Consider the following 18,480-nt stretch of genomic DNA (forward strand, 5'->3'; position numbering starts at 1 on the left):
CTGAAAATGAGACAGTGGGAGACATTCACATTCTGGTCAAAACTAACAGTTAAATTGAACACACATCGTGCACAAGACATCACTTTGATTTATTTTGCTCTTATTTATTGAAACAGTTTTTAAAAAAAGAAGTGGTAAACGGCTAATAACGCTGGACACGAGTCGATGAAATGCATTTTTTTACTGATTTACTGGGAAATCAACACAACTATCCATCCATCCATCCATCCTTTTTCAATACCACGGGGGTCGCGGGCATGCTGGAGCTTATCCCAGCAGTCATCGGGCAGTAGGCAGGGGACACCCTGAACTGGTTGCCGGCCAATCGCAGGGCATACAGAGACGAACAAGCATTCGCACTCGCACTCACACATAGGGACAATTTGGAGTGCTCAATCGGCCTACCATGCATGTTTTTGGGATGTGGGAGGAAACGGGAGAATATATTACACTTCTACATACTAATAAACACTAAGTCCGTGCTAATAAGATTATTTAATCAAATATGTGGACTATGTGGTCAGTAAACAAGAAAAAAATATTTTGGTTGAACCACAAACATTAACCTCTAAGTGGTGCTAAAAGAAAAGATAAGACATGCATACGACTGTATTGCTGATGAGCAGCAGACATTTACCATCTAGCGCAAAATTGAACAAAAAAAAAAAAATGTTGTTTTTTTTGTTAATTGAGTATGTACAATGTATAAACCCAGTACATGAATAATGTGTAGGAATTTATTAAACACATTAAATATAATAAATGATATTAAATAATTTATTATTTATGTGTAGGAAGGCAGTGCTTCTCAATTATTTTCTGTTATGCCCCCCCAGGAAGAACAAAACATTTCATGCCCCCCCAACTCTCCTCAGTGACTAAAATAGTATCATTTGTCACTAAAAATTTAATAAGTACACCTTAGCATAACATTGTATCCTAATAAATATGTTCCCTGGGGTAATACGCATCCCCCTGGTATCACCCCCCACCCCCACTCAGAGGGCCCCCGCCCCTCTATATAAAAAGCATTACCTTAAGGCAGGGTTGTCAAACTCATTTTTGTTGCGGGACGCATTGTAGTCATATTTTTTCTTTAATTATGACTGTCAACGCCTTGTATTGTATAGAGTACAGAGTATAGACTTCACAACAAACTGATGAATGACTAATTTTGAAATCAAAGAGTAGTAAAAACAGTTAAAATATTTTAACAAATGAATGGTAATAAAAATGATAGTAATATCTCTATTTTTAAAAGTGAACTCAGTTTTTAATTTCGTATTGACACAAAGTCGATGCGCAATTTCTCTTTGCGGGGCACATAAAATGATGTGGCGGGCCGTATCTGGCCCCGGGCCTTGAGTTTGACACCTATGCCTTAAGGGAATGGCTCATGCTCCAGATTCATGATGGCACAGCCAATATTTTATCCTCCGTAAACCAGGAAGTAGCTTGCTAACTACCAATGAAGAAATAAACACACATATGATGCTCCTCTTAAGTTTTGCACTTTCATTCAAGGTTCTGATTCGTAAAAGGGTTATTCTTCATTAAAATATAGATAGATAATTTAAACACACATGCAAAGCTTACTGGACCCACTAGATACTACTGTAACTTTGTGCTGCCACTATCTTTGAGGAGAATATTGATGTTTTGAAGGGTTTGTGTGTGGGTGGGTGCTTTAGGGCTGTAAAAACACATTTGCCCTCTTCTCAACTTTTTTTTCAATAGTTTTCCCACATTCATGTTTAAAATCACCAAACAAAGGCAAACATCTGACAATGATAATCAAATTTAACATAATAGACAGTTTATGGGTTTATGGGTCAAGGGTGCATGATTACATGGACCCAAATGCACGGAAGCAGAAAGAGCAAAGTAGATCAAACAACATTTATTTAGAATAAACACTAGCAAAGTACTGATGAAAACAAAACTCAAAGTAGCAAAACATCAGGAGCAATACAGCACAGCAATGAACCCACAAGGACTGAAAGGAAATGAGGAACTCAATACAAACTGACAAGACTACAAGGAGCTTCTGGACAAGACACAAAAGGTTGGAGGAAGCTGGTTGGGTAACAAACGGGATCACAGACAAGGTGATGGAGACATCAACCCAAAAGGACTCAAGACAAACTAAATTCTTAATCAAAACAGATCATGACACTTTATGAAAGCAGCAAAACTATCCCACAACGTATTATAAAAAATGTAAATGTGGGCAAATACTTTTCATGGCACTATATATAAGTTTTTGACTTTCGTCATTTACAAAAGGGCTCAGAATTTTCCCCACTTCTGTTACATCAAACGGGTCCCTGTTCTTACAAGGCGTGTCTATTCTTACAATACAGCTCTCACTTAAAATTAACTTTGTTGAAAAAAAAAAAAACCCAGATGCAAATCTAGAACATGTAACCAAAACTGAGAAGTTGCCTTGTGAGTCAAGATTCATTTGTAGGTGTACAAAGCCATAATGACTTGAGGAAAAAATATCAAGAATGAAGCTGCCTCGTTACAGTGGCTTGTCTCTAGGGCATCCTTATATGTATCGTATAGGACAGTAACTTCTTTATGGTCAAATCCTTATCCAGCTTTGACTATTAAGAGCATTTCTTAACCCCATGTTTCCGGAATAGGAAATGTGTCAACATGTCCGTCAGATCACTTGTAGGTATGTAGATTTAAAATCTGTTCCAAGAGCATTTTTGGCATTGCATTTGTAGATACCAGAGTTCATGAGCACTGGATTCTGTATGACCAAGCTACCCTCCTCTGTCATATGGATCCCTCCTTGAACTATGTAGCGGTTATGTGGAACCAGCGTAGTACGGCCAGGTAAAGTCCAAGAGATTTCCGGCTTGGGTACACCTGTAGCAACACAATTTAACTTAACAGGTGATCCTCTGTTCACTCTGGTAATGGAGGACAGCATACTAGTGATGCGTGGTGGATGAACCATTACTGTGATAGGGTACGACAACGATGATGTGCCAAAAGAGTTGGAGGCTTTGCAGATGTATGTCCCTTTGTCAAAAGTTGCAATCTGTCTCATTTGGAGGGTCCCATTGGCAAGAAACGTAACTCGACCAATGGATTGAGGTTTATCCAAAGTGAAGCCATTGGGCAGGGTCCATGTGATCGATGCCTGCGGCCAGCCATCAACAGTACAATGTAGGTTGAGAGTTTGGCCATAGGTGATTTTTATTCCACCTGTAGAATGAAAAAACAACAGCACTACAAGAAAATCTGACACAAAGATAATGAATAACAAGTGAAAAATATGCTGTACCTACCTGTTGACCCTCTGATCACTGGCTTCCTTCCTGCTTCCAATGCATAACGCTTCTCTGCTTGACCAGCCACATTCTTTGCTATGCACCTGTAAACTCCTTTATCACTTGCAGCCAGTTGAGAGATCCACAAAGTCCCGTTATTATGATGATGGGCAAAGCGTTGTAGTCTAACACCAGGCATAAGCATGGTCCCATTAGGTAGCAACCATACATACTCTGGGCTTGGTTTTCCACGGGCAGTGCACTGCAGCTGCAATTCTCCACCATTATGTTTAATTGATAGGAGTTCAATATTAGGAACAGCAAAACTTGGTTTCTCGGCTATTGATGCCACGTCCAATTCAACTGATAGGGATGCTTCACCTAGATGATTTTTGGCCAGACACAGGTATTGTCCTTCATCTGTTTTTCTCACTCCTCTCACTTCCAAACTACCATTTTGATGTACTTGAAAGCGACCACTGAGATAGGAAAGTTGTAGCGATTGGCCGTAAGGAGTAACCCACCAAACCCTTGGCTCAGGTTTCCCTTCAACCTTGCAATCTAATAATACAGTTTGATAAGAAATGCCTACCACTTTTTTGGCACTCTTGCCTTTGTTGCCATTGATAAAAGGTTCCCTGGATTCAACTTCAAGAATCACATTTTTTATGTCGTCACCGGCAGAATTTCGTGCCACACAGGCATATTTCCCTTCATCGGCTAGTGTTACTTTTTTAACGATTAACATGCCATTATCCATTACCTCAAATTTGTCTGATGACATTGGAATTGCATCATTTTGCGGTGAGATCCAAAAGATTTGTGGTGTAGGTTCACCAGTAGCTTGACAACCTAGTTGAGCTACTGCTCCATACTTCACTGTGACCAGAGATTGAAATTTGAAAGTAATTCTTGGGGGATTCGGGCCAACCTTGACACTAACTTTTCTCTCATCTTTACCTAGCTTATTCTTGGCAAAGCAAGTGTAGTCACCCTCATCTTTTTTGTCCATCTGCTGAAGAAGTAATGTTCCATTGCCAAATATAACATAGCGATGGTTGTTATCGCCACTGTCATCAGACTGAAGGGCATTGTTGATTAGCGTTCCATCTGGTAGACTCCAGGAGACTTCTGGATCTGGGAGGCCAGTTGCAACACAGTCAACCTAAGAGAGACACAACACACATATTTAAGTATTCATACGTTATTTTCCCTTGACGTTCCTGAACCACAGTACGACAGCCAGTTCCATATGGATAGTACCTGGACTTTTTCGCCAAAGTTTACTCTCGGTTGTGTTGTTCTCACATGTTCGATTCTAGGCGGGGTCATCAAGACATCCACCTATGCGTACATATGGAATGAATGAAAGAGTGATGAGATCTACATTTTTTCTTCACATTGTCTACTGCCGCTGATACATGTTTGATGTTTGAGCGGATATAGGAAAAATACAGGTAATTACCAACAAATATACACAGTTTTAGATATAATCTCTGTCCTAATCATACCCGAAAGACCTCCATGTCCTCTCCATTTGGTCGCTGAAAGAAGCACAGATAATTTCCACCATCCAGCTCTGTTAGCTGAAGTATCCTCAGAGTCCCATTTCGGAAAGCTTTAATTGGTCTCTCTGGACTGGAGGCAGATGGAAAGAAGAAATTATCCAAAGATGAAAAGATTTACACAAATCTAATAGCATTTAAAAATGTTATAATTTTAACGCTCTCGTATTGATTCATCAAGTTTCCCGCTGGGTATTTTTGTAACCTGTAGTGATGCTCCATGATAGTTTTAGAGGGCAGCTGCCAGAAGGTCCCCCTTGGGGAGCCAATTGATTCTGGACAGTGTAAGTAGACAGCAGAACCATACATAGCAGAAACTGAGTGCTGGCGAGATGGCACTGCATGATGATGAGTAGCAGGGAAAGGAAGAGGAGGATAACGGATATGTGAGGAGGAATCTGCCCGCACTTCAAGACGGACAGTTCTTTTTGCAATGCCCACCGTGTTTGTGGCCGAACACTCGTACCTGTGTGGAGGGCAAAACGGACAATAACATGATGAATATATAATTGTCTTGACATAATTTGTCTTCATTGAATTCACAATTTCACAATGATTTAAGTGAACCCTGCAGAATATGCTTGTAACTGTACTCTGTAATTATTTAATGAATAGCTTGCTGAGAATACTGTTCCTGCTCTCACCAATATTTTAACATACTTTGTCCCTTGAAATATACAACAATACAATATGTCTAACACAAATACATCCATCCCATACCTCCCTGCATCAGATGGTGAGACATTCTTGAAATACAGCGTCCCATTGGGAAAGACAAAAAGCTTATGCCCCAAAAACTGTGATGGCTTGACCTGGATCCCTGATGGCAGTGTCCACTTCAAAGTGGGCAAAGGTTCTCCCTTCGTGGAGCAATGAACATATACATTCCTCCCTGGGTAGATGTAATTAGATGATAAATTGCATTGAGAATATTTTCTACTCGTCAAGCTGCAAGTGGTAGGACATTATTGGGGTTTGTTTTGTGTGCAATACCTGTCGGAATGATTACAGTGTCACTCGCAGCTTCACTGATGCTTGGAGGCAAGGCTGCAACATGAAGATGGTAAGTGATTGTATCCGCACCAGCTGCATTACTTGCAATGCATTTATAGTCTCCTTTACTGGAGAAATTGGTTGACTGTATTTGCAGTGTCCCATTCTCAAGTAGAGACATATGAGAGATAGGAGTATGAATGGTCCCAATTTCTCGAACAAATGTTCCATCCGGTAGAATCCAGGAAATTTGAGCTGGGGGTTTTCCAGAAGCAAGGCAGTCCAGTGTCACAGTTTTCCCTAAATAGTTTGCTATCTCTGTCGACCTGGGAGGTTGGATCTTGGGGGCCTCAGTTTGAACTGCTAAGCTAATAACCATGCGATCTGATCCAAACCTATTCTGGGCAGTGCAGAGATACTGGCCTCTATCCTGTAGCTGGACTGTTTTAATTACAAAAGTTCCATTTTGGAAGACTTCAAACCGAGAACCGTGCTTGGTGTTGGCTGGAATGGTGGCACCTGCGGAGAGAAAACAAATCAAGGAAGGAAATCAATGAGTGGACCACAAGGACAAGAGCCCAATGTTCATGTTAATTTAAAGTTGCATAAGATGTTGTTTCCAAATGCACAAGTCAACATTCTCAAGTTTAGGAGATTGCAAATTATTTCACATTATGCTGCTGTACTATTTTTTTTATCATTTTCTAATTTTACCTGTGGATACTTTTGTCCATGTGATGCTGGGCTCGGGATTCCCTGTTGCTTTACAATGTAGGACAGCTTCATCCTCTGCCAAGACTGACACACTGGCTTTGTTCACTGTAGTGATACGGGATTTGGCCCCACCAGCACCAGCTCCTAACAGCATCACTTCAATTAAAATACTTGATACATTGTTCAATACAATGAAGAAAATTTAGATGCATACCTCGAACATGCCACTGATCCCCATGTTGTAATCCTGAGGTGGTAGGATGGGGAGAGGGTGGGGTCAGATTAAAACCAGAGGAGGAAGATGCTGTTGATTTGGCTAGGTTTGTAGTTAGTTGGGTAGAGGAGCGTGTCGGCAATGGTCTGAGGTGGGAAGGTCTGGTAAGGGGAATGGCACTGGGTTGAATGGGGTTCTGAGGATTGTTGTGGTTTATGAGCGGTTTGAGTGTCACTATTTTTCCTAGCTGAGAAAGACGATCAATATATGCCTGAAAAAATGTACATAGACAGAACAATTAGTAAAAACCTGGAATGTATGCTTCATTGTGATCACTGTGCCAAATTACCATTGTATTTGTTGTTGCAGCAATGGTAAAATCAGAAGAATGACACTTATTGGAAAAGACCTCAAAGGTCTAACTATTAACACGGAAGTGGAAAAAAAGCCCATCAAATGGTGTCCTTTTTGTTTAATTGTCAAACAACTCATTCCTAATTCTGATTCAGTGAAGATGATGATGATGATGTTTTTTTTTTTTTAGTTTTTCCTTGCCCTTTTGGGAGCTCAAGATCAGGGGATGCTTTCTAGAATAATTGTCAATTGTTTGTCTATGTGAAGCCCTTTGAGACTGCTTGTGATTTAGGGCTATACAAATAAACTTGACTTGACTTGACATGACATGATGATGATGATGATGATGAGACTGGTGATGTAATATGAATGCTAATTACTTTTTGCATGGGACTAAGCAATCATTTCTACACCCGCTAACCACCACACTTGTAGCCTACCTGTCTGTATCTGTTTCTCAGCTTTGATAGTAACAGTTGATCTCTGACTTGAGTCCTGACATCAAAAGGATTATTTTGTTGGGAAGAATGAATCATTGTTGGCTTGATAATGTTGCTTGTGGGTTCCACTATTTTAGCTGGGATCTCTGGTTTGTTGGTGCTAACTGGGCTTTGAGCCCTTCCACGTGGGAAAAGCCTGGTTTCACGTGTGGGCACAGCACCTGGAAGAGAGAGAAAACTTCTGGCCTAGACACATACCACCAATCCAGCACAATACGTATGATCCAGTTAAATTGGCATGACTTACATTAAACTATTTACTGTATGATCAATCACAAGCATGTTTACCTACCTTGCTTGGGAGGTGGCAATGACTCTGGCCTCTGCCAACGAGGATAGATAGGGTAATGATGGTTTGAAGGCCAGTAGGAAGTTGGTGGAATGCGGGGAGGCAGTGGTGGCCTACTGATATTGCCCAGCTTCTCTGGATTTCTGTCTTGATGTATTTGTGGCACCTGAGCAGAGTTTGGTTGCTCTTTTCTTTGGTTGTGCCACTGTAACCAGGGATGAATTGGAACGGTTGGAACATAAGGCTTTTCAGGCTTTGTTCCTGCTTTATCCACCTCTTCAGCGTCCGTATGAATGTTGTCATCTTTGTTATTTTCTCTGTTGAAGTGAAAGGTTTTGAAGGTCTCTTTGATAGAAGAGACTTTTGCTTGCGTTTGTGTATTTTGTTCCATGGATGGTTGAATGGTTGGCTTTGGTGTCTGGGATGTTGAAAGTATGTTATGCCACGTATCGTAACTCTTTGTGACCAACTCGTTCTTAGATGATTCCCTCACTATCTGAAGCTCTGTGTTTATTGTTTGGGTTTCTTGTTCTCTAATTATTGGTTTTAACGCTCTCTCCATCTCACTTTTTCCTTTCATAATTTCCACATCCATCCCTGCTGATATATTTTTTGTTGTATTCACTTGCTCTGTTTTCACATCAGTCATTTCATTGCGAAGAGAAATGGCTTCTATCTTTGGAGGAATAGTTGTTTTTGGATGAGGTGAAATATGTGTTTCTGACAAATTCTCTAATTTGGATTCTATGTCTTTTATTAATTGAGAAGATGAATAGCCACTTTCATGATCCAGACCTGTATGACGACTTTCAGAGTTGGATTCTTTTCTTTTGTGCGTGCTTCCACTATGCTCATTACCGCTAATTTTCTCTGTCTGATAGTCACTGGTGACAATAGTTTCTTTGGGTATTGTCCAACTAGAGCTGGTGGTAGTAATAATTGTGGTCGTTGGTGGGGTAAAAGTAGATTTGAGCATCGTAGATGAATGAAAAAATGATTTGGGGTCAGGATGAATTCTTCTCATAGGTGGTTTTCTTCGCCTAAAAGGTGGCCTTCTTCGGTTTGTGCGACCAGGAACAAATTTCCTGTTACCTAAACCATGTTGCCGATTTTCTGCTTTTTCAACTTGGGTTCTGATGACTGTAGTTTCTCCATTGTTTTTTTCTGTTATTCTACTAACATGGTTAAGGGATGACATTGTACTTCTGTCAAATGGAGTCTGTGAAGTTTTGGGTTGTGTTTCTTTTGCTCGTGACGCTATCCCATACGCAGAAATAGTTGTAATTGGTTCATTGTTCGCAGTTGTGTAAGAAGAAATAGTTGCTGCAGGGTTGGTAAAACTGGCTGGGGCAATCACAGTGGTAGAATACGGTAATGCCAACTCTGAGGCCTGTGCAATGGGTAATTTAGCATTGGCTTGAGCCAGAACTTGTGCCCAGTAATTTGGATCCAATGTCTTCGCAACAATGGTGGGTTTTCGTTTAAAATCTTTCTTTGGGATTTTGTTTGGAAGCAAACCAGGGTTCCTTCGTTGGGTTTCGACCGTAGAAACCTGTGTCGCAAAAGGGCGAGTAATTTCTTGGTAATCTCCCGCCGAACCCTCTTCCGTTTCAGCATTTGAGATTTGCTGCTCTGTTTCTGTCTGTACTTCAGAGTTTTCAGAGACCTTTTCCCCTGTCACTTCGACCACGTGTGACAGCATGTCAACTCCATAGAGATTTGAGGCCAAACAACTGTATTCCCCTGAATCTTCTTCCATCAACTTCCTCACCACCAAAGTACCATTTTCCATGACTGCTGCTTTTCTTGTCTTTTGTGTGGGAAGAAGTACTTTGTTTGTGGGCATGTACCAAACAGTTTGACTGGGCTGTGCTGATGTCACCTCACATGGGAGTGAGATCGAACCTCCCTTTCCAACAGTAATTTTCTGTCCATTGAAAGCGGTGGGGCTTGGTGATCGTTCTTTAACAGTAAGCCTCAAAGACACCAAATCCACCCCTGCTTTTGTTCTGATCATACAGTGATAGAGACCAGAGTCAGATTGTGATGTATTCATGATCACAAGATCCCCTTTGTCATCAATTTTGAGTTTTTCAGACACACCCTCCACAATGGACAAATCTGGAAGCATCCACTCCACTTTTACCTCCTGTCCTGAAGTGACAACACTACATTTTAAGTGAACCTTTGACCCTTCAAGAACAGAATTGACCCGCCATGCAGTAGCACGGTGAATCATTGCCCAAGAGGAAGAAAGGTCGGTGGCTTCCTGCTGCCCTCTGTGGCTGGTGATTTTTTGGTTGATTACGGTTGTAAAATCCATAACCAGTTTCTTGGTTGTTGTTTGTTGTCTATTAAGCTTTAATGTGACTCTGTGTTGAAGCAGCCATGCTGGTTCTGCCACTAAATACCCTTTTAAATCTGTGAAATAAGGAGAATTTTCATTTGGAACTTGGGCATATTGATACGTTTTTCTGCTAGTGTTAGCTCTTTCTTGCCCTCGTTCCAAGATAGCAGGACTTTCATAGTAATACGCAACCAGTTGCCAAAGATTTTGCAATTTTTCCCGATCAATCTCACACTCCAGGATGGTTGCTAATGATACATTGACAGTTAGCCCTTGAACTGATCGTGGATTCACTGTCCAGTTTATATGAGAATTGTCTCCTGGGTGGCGCATATCACAGTCCACGTGAGCATTATTTCCATGACTATCTGAGAGAACAAAACTTAGGTGGCCTAAGGGCTTTTCATAGTCTCGGGTATATGGGAGGTCAGGCTCTGTGTCAGATTCAGCCCACACAGGGTTGTCCCACAGTTTGAGGGAAGAGCGAAGAGCTGGTCTTTCACAGGCAAGCTGATCTTCTCTTAATCCAAGCAATATGGTGCCGTTCAGGGATTGGGGAGAGAGACACTGAGGACAAACCTCTATTGTGCTTGTCTCACGGTCCTTTTTACACTTTATTACACCTGGAAACAAGAAAAGGTGGGATCAATTAACTTTTTAAAGTATCTATTATTGTTAAATGTAATGGAGGAAAATAGGTAGGAAGGATGCAGTGATGGTCACTGAAAGCCTAACATTCTGAAACACATTTGTTATTTGTCAGATAGATGCAAAAATCATAGCTAGACAAAACTCCCCAAATTCGTCTCACATATAATACACATCTATGTACTGTTTGTAAATGTTGAGGAACCAAAAAGTTACTTTTGTTACACTTTAAGATGATCACTCTCAATATGTGATCAACAAAGTCTCAGATTTGTTAAATAATATTATGTATGTATGTATGTATGTATGTATGTATGTATGTATGTATGTATGTATGTATGTATGTATGTATGTATGTATGTATGTATGTATGTATGTATGTATGTATCTATGTATCTATGTATGTATGTATGTATGTATGTATGTATGTATGTATCTGTCTGTCTGTCTGTCTGTCTGTCTGTCTGTCTGTCTATCTATCTATCTATCTATCTATCTGTCCATCTATCTATCCGTCTATCCGTCTATCCGTCTGTCCGTCCGTCCATCCGTCCGTCCATCCACCCACAATTAATCCAACAACAATTATGAACAATAATTAAATTGGTTTGAAAACAAAGGTGAGGGATGAAATAATTTATGCGGGTTGTACTTTCAAGATTCTTGGGTTCCAATATTTTTGCATTGTTGCTCTTGCAACCTTGATCAAGCTTTGGTTTTGTGAATTTACTACTTCCGGTAAACAGAACTCCAGAATAATAGTGGCATTATCCCCCTAAAGTGTAGTGCAACTAACATTTTAATCTACTCATTTGTGTGAAAATCAGATTATTTTTTCATTATTATTTTGCAATTGAATATTTACTCAAGTTTGGTTCAGTTTAATTCAGTTGATTTGTGATTCGTGTACGTAAGCGTAAACAAGCTCATCAAAATAACTTCATAGTCTCCTATAACGTTTTGTGTTGAAATACAAAATACATTAACTTGCAGGCTGAGCTTTTTCAGTCCAATCCGAGTCCAATGAGGGTTGTGAACATCTTTTTATACGATACCTTCATGTGTAGCACTCCACTGTATCAACCAGTGAAGTTGACAATCACAGGTCCAGGGGTTACCATGAAGAGAGAGAATTTCCAGTTTCGGCGACGTGTACAGTACAGTCGCAGGGAGCTGTTCCAACATATTATCTGAAAGGTGTAAATGCCTGAAACAAAAATAAATGAAAACAGGCAAGAAATTTAAAGGCCATGGAAATGCAAAGTGGCCGAAAACTGGGATGGGTATTCGAAAAACAAGCTTCCTTGTTTCAAATATTTGTGTGTAAAAAAAATAAATAGTGACACTAACAAAATACATTTTGTAATTGCTTGACATGAACTATAGGGATTACTTGATACCAATAAAGAGACATTATCACTTTATTTTATTTTCATTAATTTTGATATTGTACCTTCAAAAACAAAAAGACAAAAAAAAATTGTCTATTTTTGTTAACTTACTTGAGGCCAGAGGTCCAAAAGTTCCCTAGAAGTGACACTGTAATAAAAGTATGAGGATGGATCTCTTTGAGAAGATTCCCCTCCAGTTGTAGTAATTTGAGTGACGTCAAACCCGTAAAAGAATATGGCTCGATAAAGCTGATGAGGTTGTGGTCCAGATGCAGGCGAACCAGACCCACCAGACCCTCGAACAGTCCAGGTTTCACAATTGTTAGCTTGTTATAACTCAGTTTCAATATCTGAAAAAATACAAAATTCATGTTACTCAAAAAGTGGCCCATTCATCAAAGTTCACAAAATGGTATATATATATTACTCCTTAACGTTATTATCAATTACTATGGATGGTTTCTGATAACAAGAGTAATGGTGTTACACACTCACATATACAGTACCTGTAGTGACCGCAAGCTGTAAAATGCTCCTGGGTGGACTGCGCTTATGTCGTTACCATGCATCAAGAGCATTTCCAGTTGCCGTAGAGTCCTGAAGTCTGATGCCTCCACCTCAGTCAAGCTATTATATCTGTAAGCAAGAGAGCAAAATGTTTACCTGTTGGTAGGATACAAGGAGGACTCCGAGTGTGGGCCACATATGACCATCCACTTCCACTTTCCCACCATAGATAATCGCCACTACAAATAGTGAGTGAAAACCATTTCTATGTTGGCCTCCTCTGCCTCGTTTTAATGACGGTAACATGCTGTAAAGCAGCAGGAGCACGTGTGAATAAAACTTTGGTTCATAATCATACCAACAATTCAAATACAAAGAGCTATTGAAAAACCTGTGTATTCTCCAACTTTCAGCAGATTAAAATAAGTATATCTTTCCAAGAGTCATGCTGAATACAACACAGAACAACACCCCCAAATCTAAGAAGAGGAACTTTGAGTGTACTAAGAAGAAATGATATTGTCCAGTAAGTTCACTACTATGCAATTGCCAATTTTTAAACGAGAAACAGGCGATGGCTTGCTAAATACTGTATCTCTGTTGCTCTCAGAGATATGCTGCAAGTAAACAGAGGTTTGACACTTTTACCAACATTATTAATGACGAAAATAGGATAACCCATGTCGTTTCTGGGCCAAATTCACAGTTAAATGCTGACACACTGAAAAATAATATATTTGCTCCTATGTTGTTATTATTACGGCTGCTCTCTATAAGATCCTCAGCATTATTCAGTGAGAGGATAAATATTAAGAGCTAAATTTATTTTTGGATGTATTTCCATAACAAAGTCCAACTATAATAAAAGTAAACAAAACCGTCCAAAAATGTAAATACAACCCACAGAATATGCCTCGTATGAATGTATACCAAAGCTGTGCGTTTGAACTATGGATAAGTGGGTGGTCTGGTGTTTTGAAAAGTCCATTATGTCAGTTCCCTGAAGGTCTGGTCTCCCTCCAAATGTCTGGTTTGCTGATGTGCTTTCATGATTCCTGTAGGATTGTACTCTGCATCACGTAAACACGCACAAATCAATGACATACAATTACCATGAAATACTTTCTTAACATGAGAGTCATTCACTAGTAAATGATTAATTCAACCAGGGGGAACCTCAACATTGCTTCCCTGAGAAACTTAGGGCCTCTTTATATTTGTTGCAAGTGTGTTATCTCCTTACTGCACTACATGACTCCTTCAGTCAAAGTACAGTTTGAGTCAATTGCAGTGTGAATCAAATGACATGCTGCCTCGATGAGTTATGCACCACTTTCCTAGTGTGTGCTGAGCGGTTTGCTTGTAAAACTCATCAATATGCCACTTGAGAATGAAATATTTCAAAGGCCTTAAAAGAGAAGAGCAGTTTTCAATGTCATAGTACTCAAATACCATCGCATCTTAAACCTGCCATACTTAAGGCAAAGTTGTATAACAACAACCTACTGATTTTCTCCTGTCTAAAAATAATATGATTGATATAAATGTCAAACTGTAACCAACTCAGACCAATTGTCCATGACTTGTGTTGTTTCCCAGGGATCTATCCTGAGTCCTCTGTTGTTCAGTCTGTAAAATTCTAGGCCAATTAATATCTAGCTTTACAGCGACCACAACTTTACATATGACACACATATAGAATGTGTCATTGTTGGCAGGTGAACATGGGCCAGTTCATTCTCCTTGTCAGATCAGATCAGAACCATCTCGGCTTCTGAACACCTCAAGGAGTTATCTCTTACGGACAGGACTTAACGCTAACGGTGTTAAAATTGCTATTAAATGAAGTGATAAAGGATTTTTTATGGATTGACCATTTGCCCTCTTGTAATTTTACGAAGCTGTAAAGCACTTTCAATGACCTTATGTATGAACCGTGCTCTACAAATGAACTTGCCTTGCCCATGTTCGTGTCCTGCCCTCCGCTCTTTCTTGTGCTCACCTGCCTCGACACCTGTTCCTTGACATTCCCGATTACATCGGGTAATAAACCTTGTCTCATTCTCTCGTCATCAGTTTGTTCCATCATTATCTTGATACTGTTGCCATTACTGACTGCCTTCCATTTTATTAAACCCTAGCTGTTGAGAGAGAGGGGAGGGGGGATGGAGAGAAAGGGAGAGCGGGTCACAAGATGGACAGCAATTCCCCATTGTGTACCCACCAATGTCAGAGCAGCTGCTGCCACCTGTTGTTGCTACTGGTGAGGAGCCTATGCAACTGTGCTGAACTGAAATCTCCTCCAGATGAATGTCATGCTTCTTCTGCAGACAGCTAGGCTATAGAGTAACTCCACTGTTGGTCATGACGAGTTCTGTCCGCAGAGTGTGAGTGGTGGCATGTATGAGTATGGATAAAGAGAGGCTTTTTCTGATTGTACTTTCCATATTAATGATTCTGATTCAAATTATAATTTTATAAGGTCTATCGTCATGAGGCAACTTTACTTTAGACATTTTTCAGTGAATGCAGAAAATAAAGTTAATGCAATGGACAGAAGTCACTCCAAACATTTTCATTTCTGAGTGAACTATTTTTAACACCATGAATTGCAATCTAATTTTAAGGCACCCTTAACCTCCATATTTACTGGTCCTTGGGACAAGTTATTTCATTCTCTACCCAAGGACCTCAGTTCATCACTATAGTCTCTACATGTTATGAAGACCTTAAGGAAAAAACATTTTCGGAAGCTAAAGCTAACAATTTATACCCCATAGACCCCCTTGGGGTCCAGTGCATATTTTCTATGTCTCCCTGGTGCAACACCTCTAATCAGAATGATGAGATAATCATCAAGATCTGCAAAAGCTGGATAATTATCCTGATCATTTGAATCACTCATATACCATCAGTGTACCTGGGTTGATATCTCCAAGAGGGAGATTGTTCTCTCTTTTTAGCTCCTGGACATTTTATGAACGATATTACTCTCCATCAACCAGAACAGTTTACTAACAGATGTTTATACCAACAAAAACATGATGCATGACTTCTTTTTTTTTGTCAAGGATTTTTAGCCTTGTCGTTTTTCATGGTAATTGTTTTTAGTCAACGTACGGTGTTTGATAGAGGTTTTGGTCTTTTAGATTTGTATGGCTTCTAATTACAGGGTTAGTTATCTACTGTATGAGACCATTGTGCTGAAACCTGAAACCGTTATTTGTCTACTGTATGAGACCACTGTGCTCAAACCTTCATCCACTACGCAAAGACCCACATGGAAGTGATTAGGAGCTTTCCCCACTTCAGAGTCAGTTTGGAAGCACATGCTGGTGCTAAACCTTTAGCTCCTGGCTTTCAAACAGAAGTTGACATATTAAATGCACAGTGAGTTGCGGTTTGATTATCTTCCTGATGATATGTCAAATATAATGAAGTTTAAAAAAGCCATGAACTTTAATAAGAATAGAGAAACTGTAATGTTTTATGGTCTCACATGTTGAGACAAGTACATACACCATTTAAAATTTTACATACACCCAAAAAAGATGTCTTCATGAAATAACTGTGTCATAAATGTAATGATAGTTTCTTTGATATAACCCACGACAGATTCCAAAGTATTTCAGTTGCCCTGTTTAGATTTTCCAGAAGAGAAAGTTTTTAATGTGTCCTAGTCTTACCCGAGGTTGAGTCTCTCTGTGTCCTTAGGAAATGTTTTGGGTACAGCTGTGAGATGTTTGAATGTACAGTGAACATCTTTAACGCTTGGACAGCTACAACTCTGAGGACAGGAGGGTTCAGCATGTGCAGGGGAGGTCTGCAATAAGGGAGACACAACAGCTCGCATTGTCCATCAATACACCAAAAAATGAATCATAGAACAAGCATGAAATGAGCTTGGCAATGTAAAAGGACATGTATATATGAAAATTCCAGTCTCTGTACCTGACCGTTAATTTTACTTGAACATCAAGCAAGTTGAACTTTATTGAAACAGTTTATGTAATTAAGCTATTTACCATGAGGCATAGTAGTGATGAGAGGAGAAGGGGAACGCATACTGCAGTCAACCTGCAGAAGATCTTTATGCACCACCACAACGCCATAACTGAATCACTGAGGATGCTCACGCCATTAATGCATCTGCAAAAAACATGGGTAATGGATTAACATTATACTTAATAACAGTTCTGTACACAATTATTATTATTAATTATTATTAACGAGTCATAATATGGCAGCCAGATGTAATAATGTGCAATATTCTTCCCCAAAATGCGTAATATTTGGTATACTCCGGTTCATGTAGTTTTATATTTCAAGTCCTCAATACGAGCAATTACAACAAAATTGCTTCTGCTTTCTTCGTATTTGACAAGGTGAAATTTCACCGTCTTCCACCTCACCTCAAATATGAAAAATACCATTTTGATACTACCGTAACTTTAAAGAGCAATAAAAAATCCAACTTGTGTCAACTATAAAGTGGTCTGGAATTGTCTTCCTAGGTCAAAGCTACATTTCTACATGGTCTTCCTCACTAATGACTTCACCAGATTGGAGACAGTGGGAGAGGACGGAAGTCGCAGGAGACAGTAAAAACAGAGTGCAAGATAGAGGTTGCCAGTTTGGACAGAACAAAATGTGATCAGATATGATGGTCATGTTGAAAAAAAAGGGAAAAGGATACGCAAAAACAACAGGTGAGAAGATTCTTGCGCAACTTGACCAGACACTGTACGATTTTCAGAAATCGAGATTCCAAAAACCTTCTCTCCTTTGTAACAGTAAACACAACCTACACGTGTTTACATGGAACGTGACTGGTACAGCATTGACAATTAGCATGGATTCATTTGAATTTAACTTTCTCACCTGAGTGTTATTGCTCACAGGCGGAACAAACTCTTAGATATCTGTTGGAAGTACGTAAGATCTTTAGGAATGGAATATATAGAAATGCTTTAGAAATGACCCCCATCTTGATGATTATTGATACTGACGCATTTGCATTCCTGTGCAGTGCACCCATTTCACCCTGGTACTTCCTGGTAGCTGTTAACAGGGCCACACAGGGTGCAGCTGACTGCAGAGACTGAGCTGAGATCATTTGTGGACCAGTTTTATGCTTTCAGGGAGCTGAGCGTGATCATGAGGAACCCCAGGAGAGTCGAAAATAGCGAAGCCCACACTGAAAAATCCTGGTCCAAGGTCCAGGTATGTCATGAATGCCTCTAATGATGGCATCTGATCAAAAATAAAAAAAATAATAAAAAAAAGATATTGCCTGAAGATTTAAGGTGAGGCCAGCACGCTGTGATTTCAAACATGACAATACTAGTTTACATTACAGCTTATGTTGAAATGATCTCATAAATCCTCATTAACCTGTCTGAGCAAGAATCTCCTTTACGAGAATATAAATTCAGATATTCCGGTATTCCATCACAAACAAATGATTATAAAACGGGCACACAAAATTGTGCTTCTAAATCCTTTTCACAACCAATTTAGCATTTTTTTTCTCATATGGCAAACAAGTGACAATTCAAAGTTTTCTATGATTGCATGATCAAGTTATATCTATGAATGAAATCAGGTCGAATACACACTCACTTGTAAATTCCTCCACTGGACAGCACAGACTATTTAAAACAAAGACCCG

General features: G+C 39.7%; 1 protein-coding gene across 3 annotated transcripts; it reads right to left on the reverse strand.

Annotated features, from left to right (window-relative positions):
* Window positions 1-2,668: 2,668 nt before the first annotated feature.
* LOC147061150 (matrix-remodeling-associated protein 5) lies at window positions 2,669-16,921 on the reverse strand. Of its 3 annotated transcripts, XM_085905911.1 has the most exons (17): window positions 16,835-16,921; window positions 16,496-16,632; window positions 12,809-12,938; window positions 12,414-12,652; window positions 11,967-12,118; window positions 8,630-10,886; window positions 7,916-8,488; window positions 7,568-7,805; window positions 6,788-7,044; window positions 6,560-6,729; window positions 5,846-6,364; window positions 5,573-5,744; window positions 5,058-5,318; window positions 4,799-4,925; window positions 4,551-4,631; window positions 3,306-4,452; window positions 2,669-3,222 (listed from the first exon to the last, which is right to left on the reverse strand). In XM_085905911.1, exons 1-17 carry the CDS (start codon window positions 16,919-16,921, stop codon window positions 2,669-2,671), a joined length of 7,101 nt encoding a protein of 2,366 aa, XP_085762037.1. The 3 variants fall into 3 exon arrangements, with proteins under 3 accessions (XP_085762037.1, XP_085762035.1, XP_085762036.1); XM_085905909.1 differs by having other exon boundaries at window positions 6,560-6,715; window positions 6,750-7,044; window positions 7,943-10,886; XM_085905910.1 differs by having other exon boundaries at window positions 6,560-6,703; window positions 6,774-7,044; window positions 7,568-7,788; window positions 7,920-10,886.
* Between the last annotated feature and the right edge of the window lie 1,559 nt (window positions 16,922-18,480).

This window comes from Syngnathus leptorhynchus, chromosome 2, assembly GCF_054491065.1.
Source record: "Syngnathus leptorhynchus isolate UIUO chromosome 2, UIUO_Slep, whole genome shotgun sequence".
Lineage (NCBI taxonomy): Eukaryota > Metazoa > Chordata > Actinopteri > Syngnathiformes > Syngnathidae > Syngnathus > Syngnathus leptorhynchus.

What these genes read in the sequence shown, in the direction of transcription:
- LOC147061150 (XM_085905909.1), bottom strand. Translation starts at nt 16,921, where the DNA reads ATGGCGTTGTGGTGGTGCATAAAGATCTTCTGCAGGTTGACTGCAGTA. An exon ending in ATCATGGAGCATCACTACAG is followed by an intron (nt 4,926 to 5,057) that starts GTTACAAAAATA and finishes ATCTGCCTCCAG; the next exon opens with TCCAGAGAGACCAATTAAAG. An exon ending in AGGACATGGAGGTCTTTCGG is followed by an intron (nt 4,632 to 4,798) that starts GTATGATTAGGA and finishes ATGTACGCATAG; the next exon opens with GTGGATGTCTTGATGACCCC.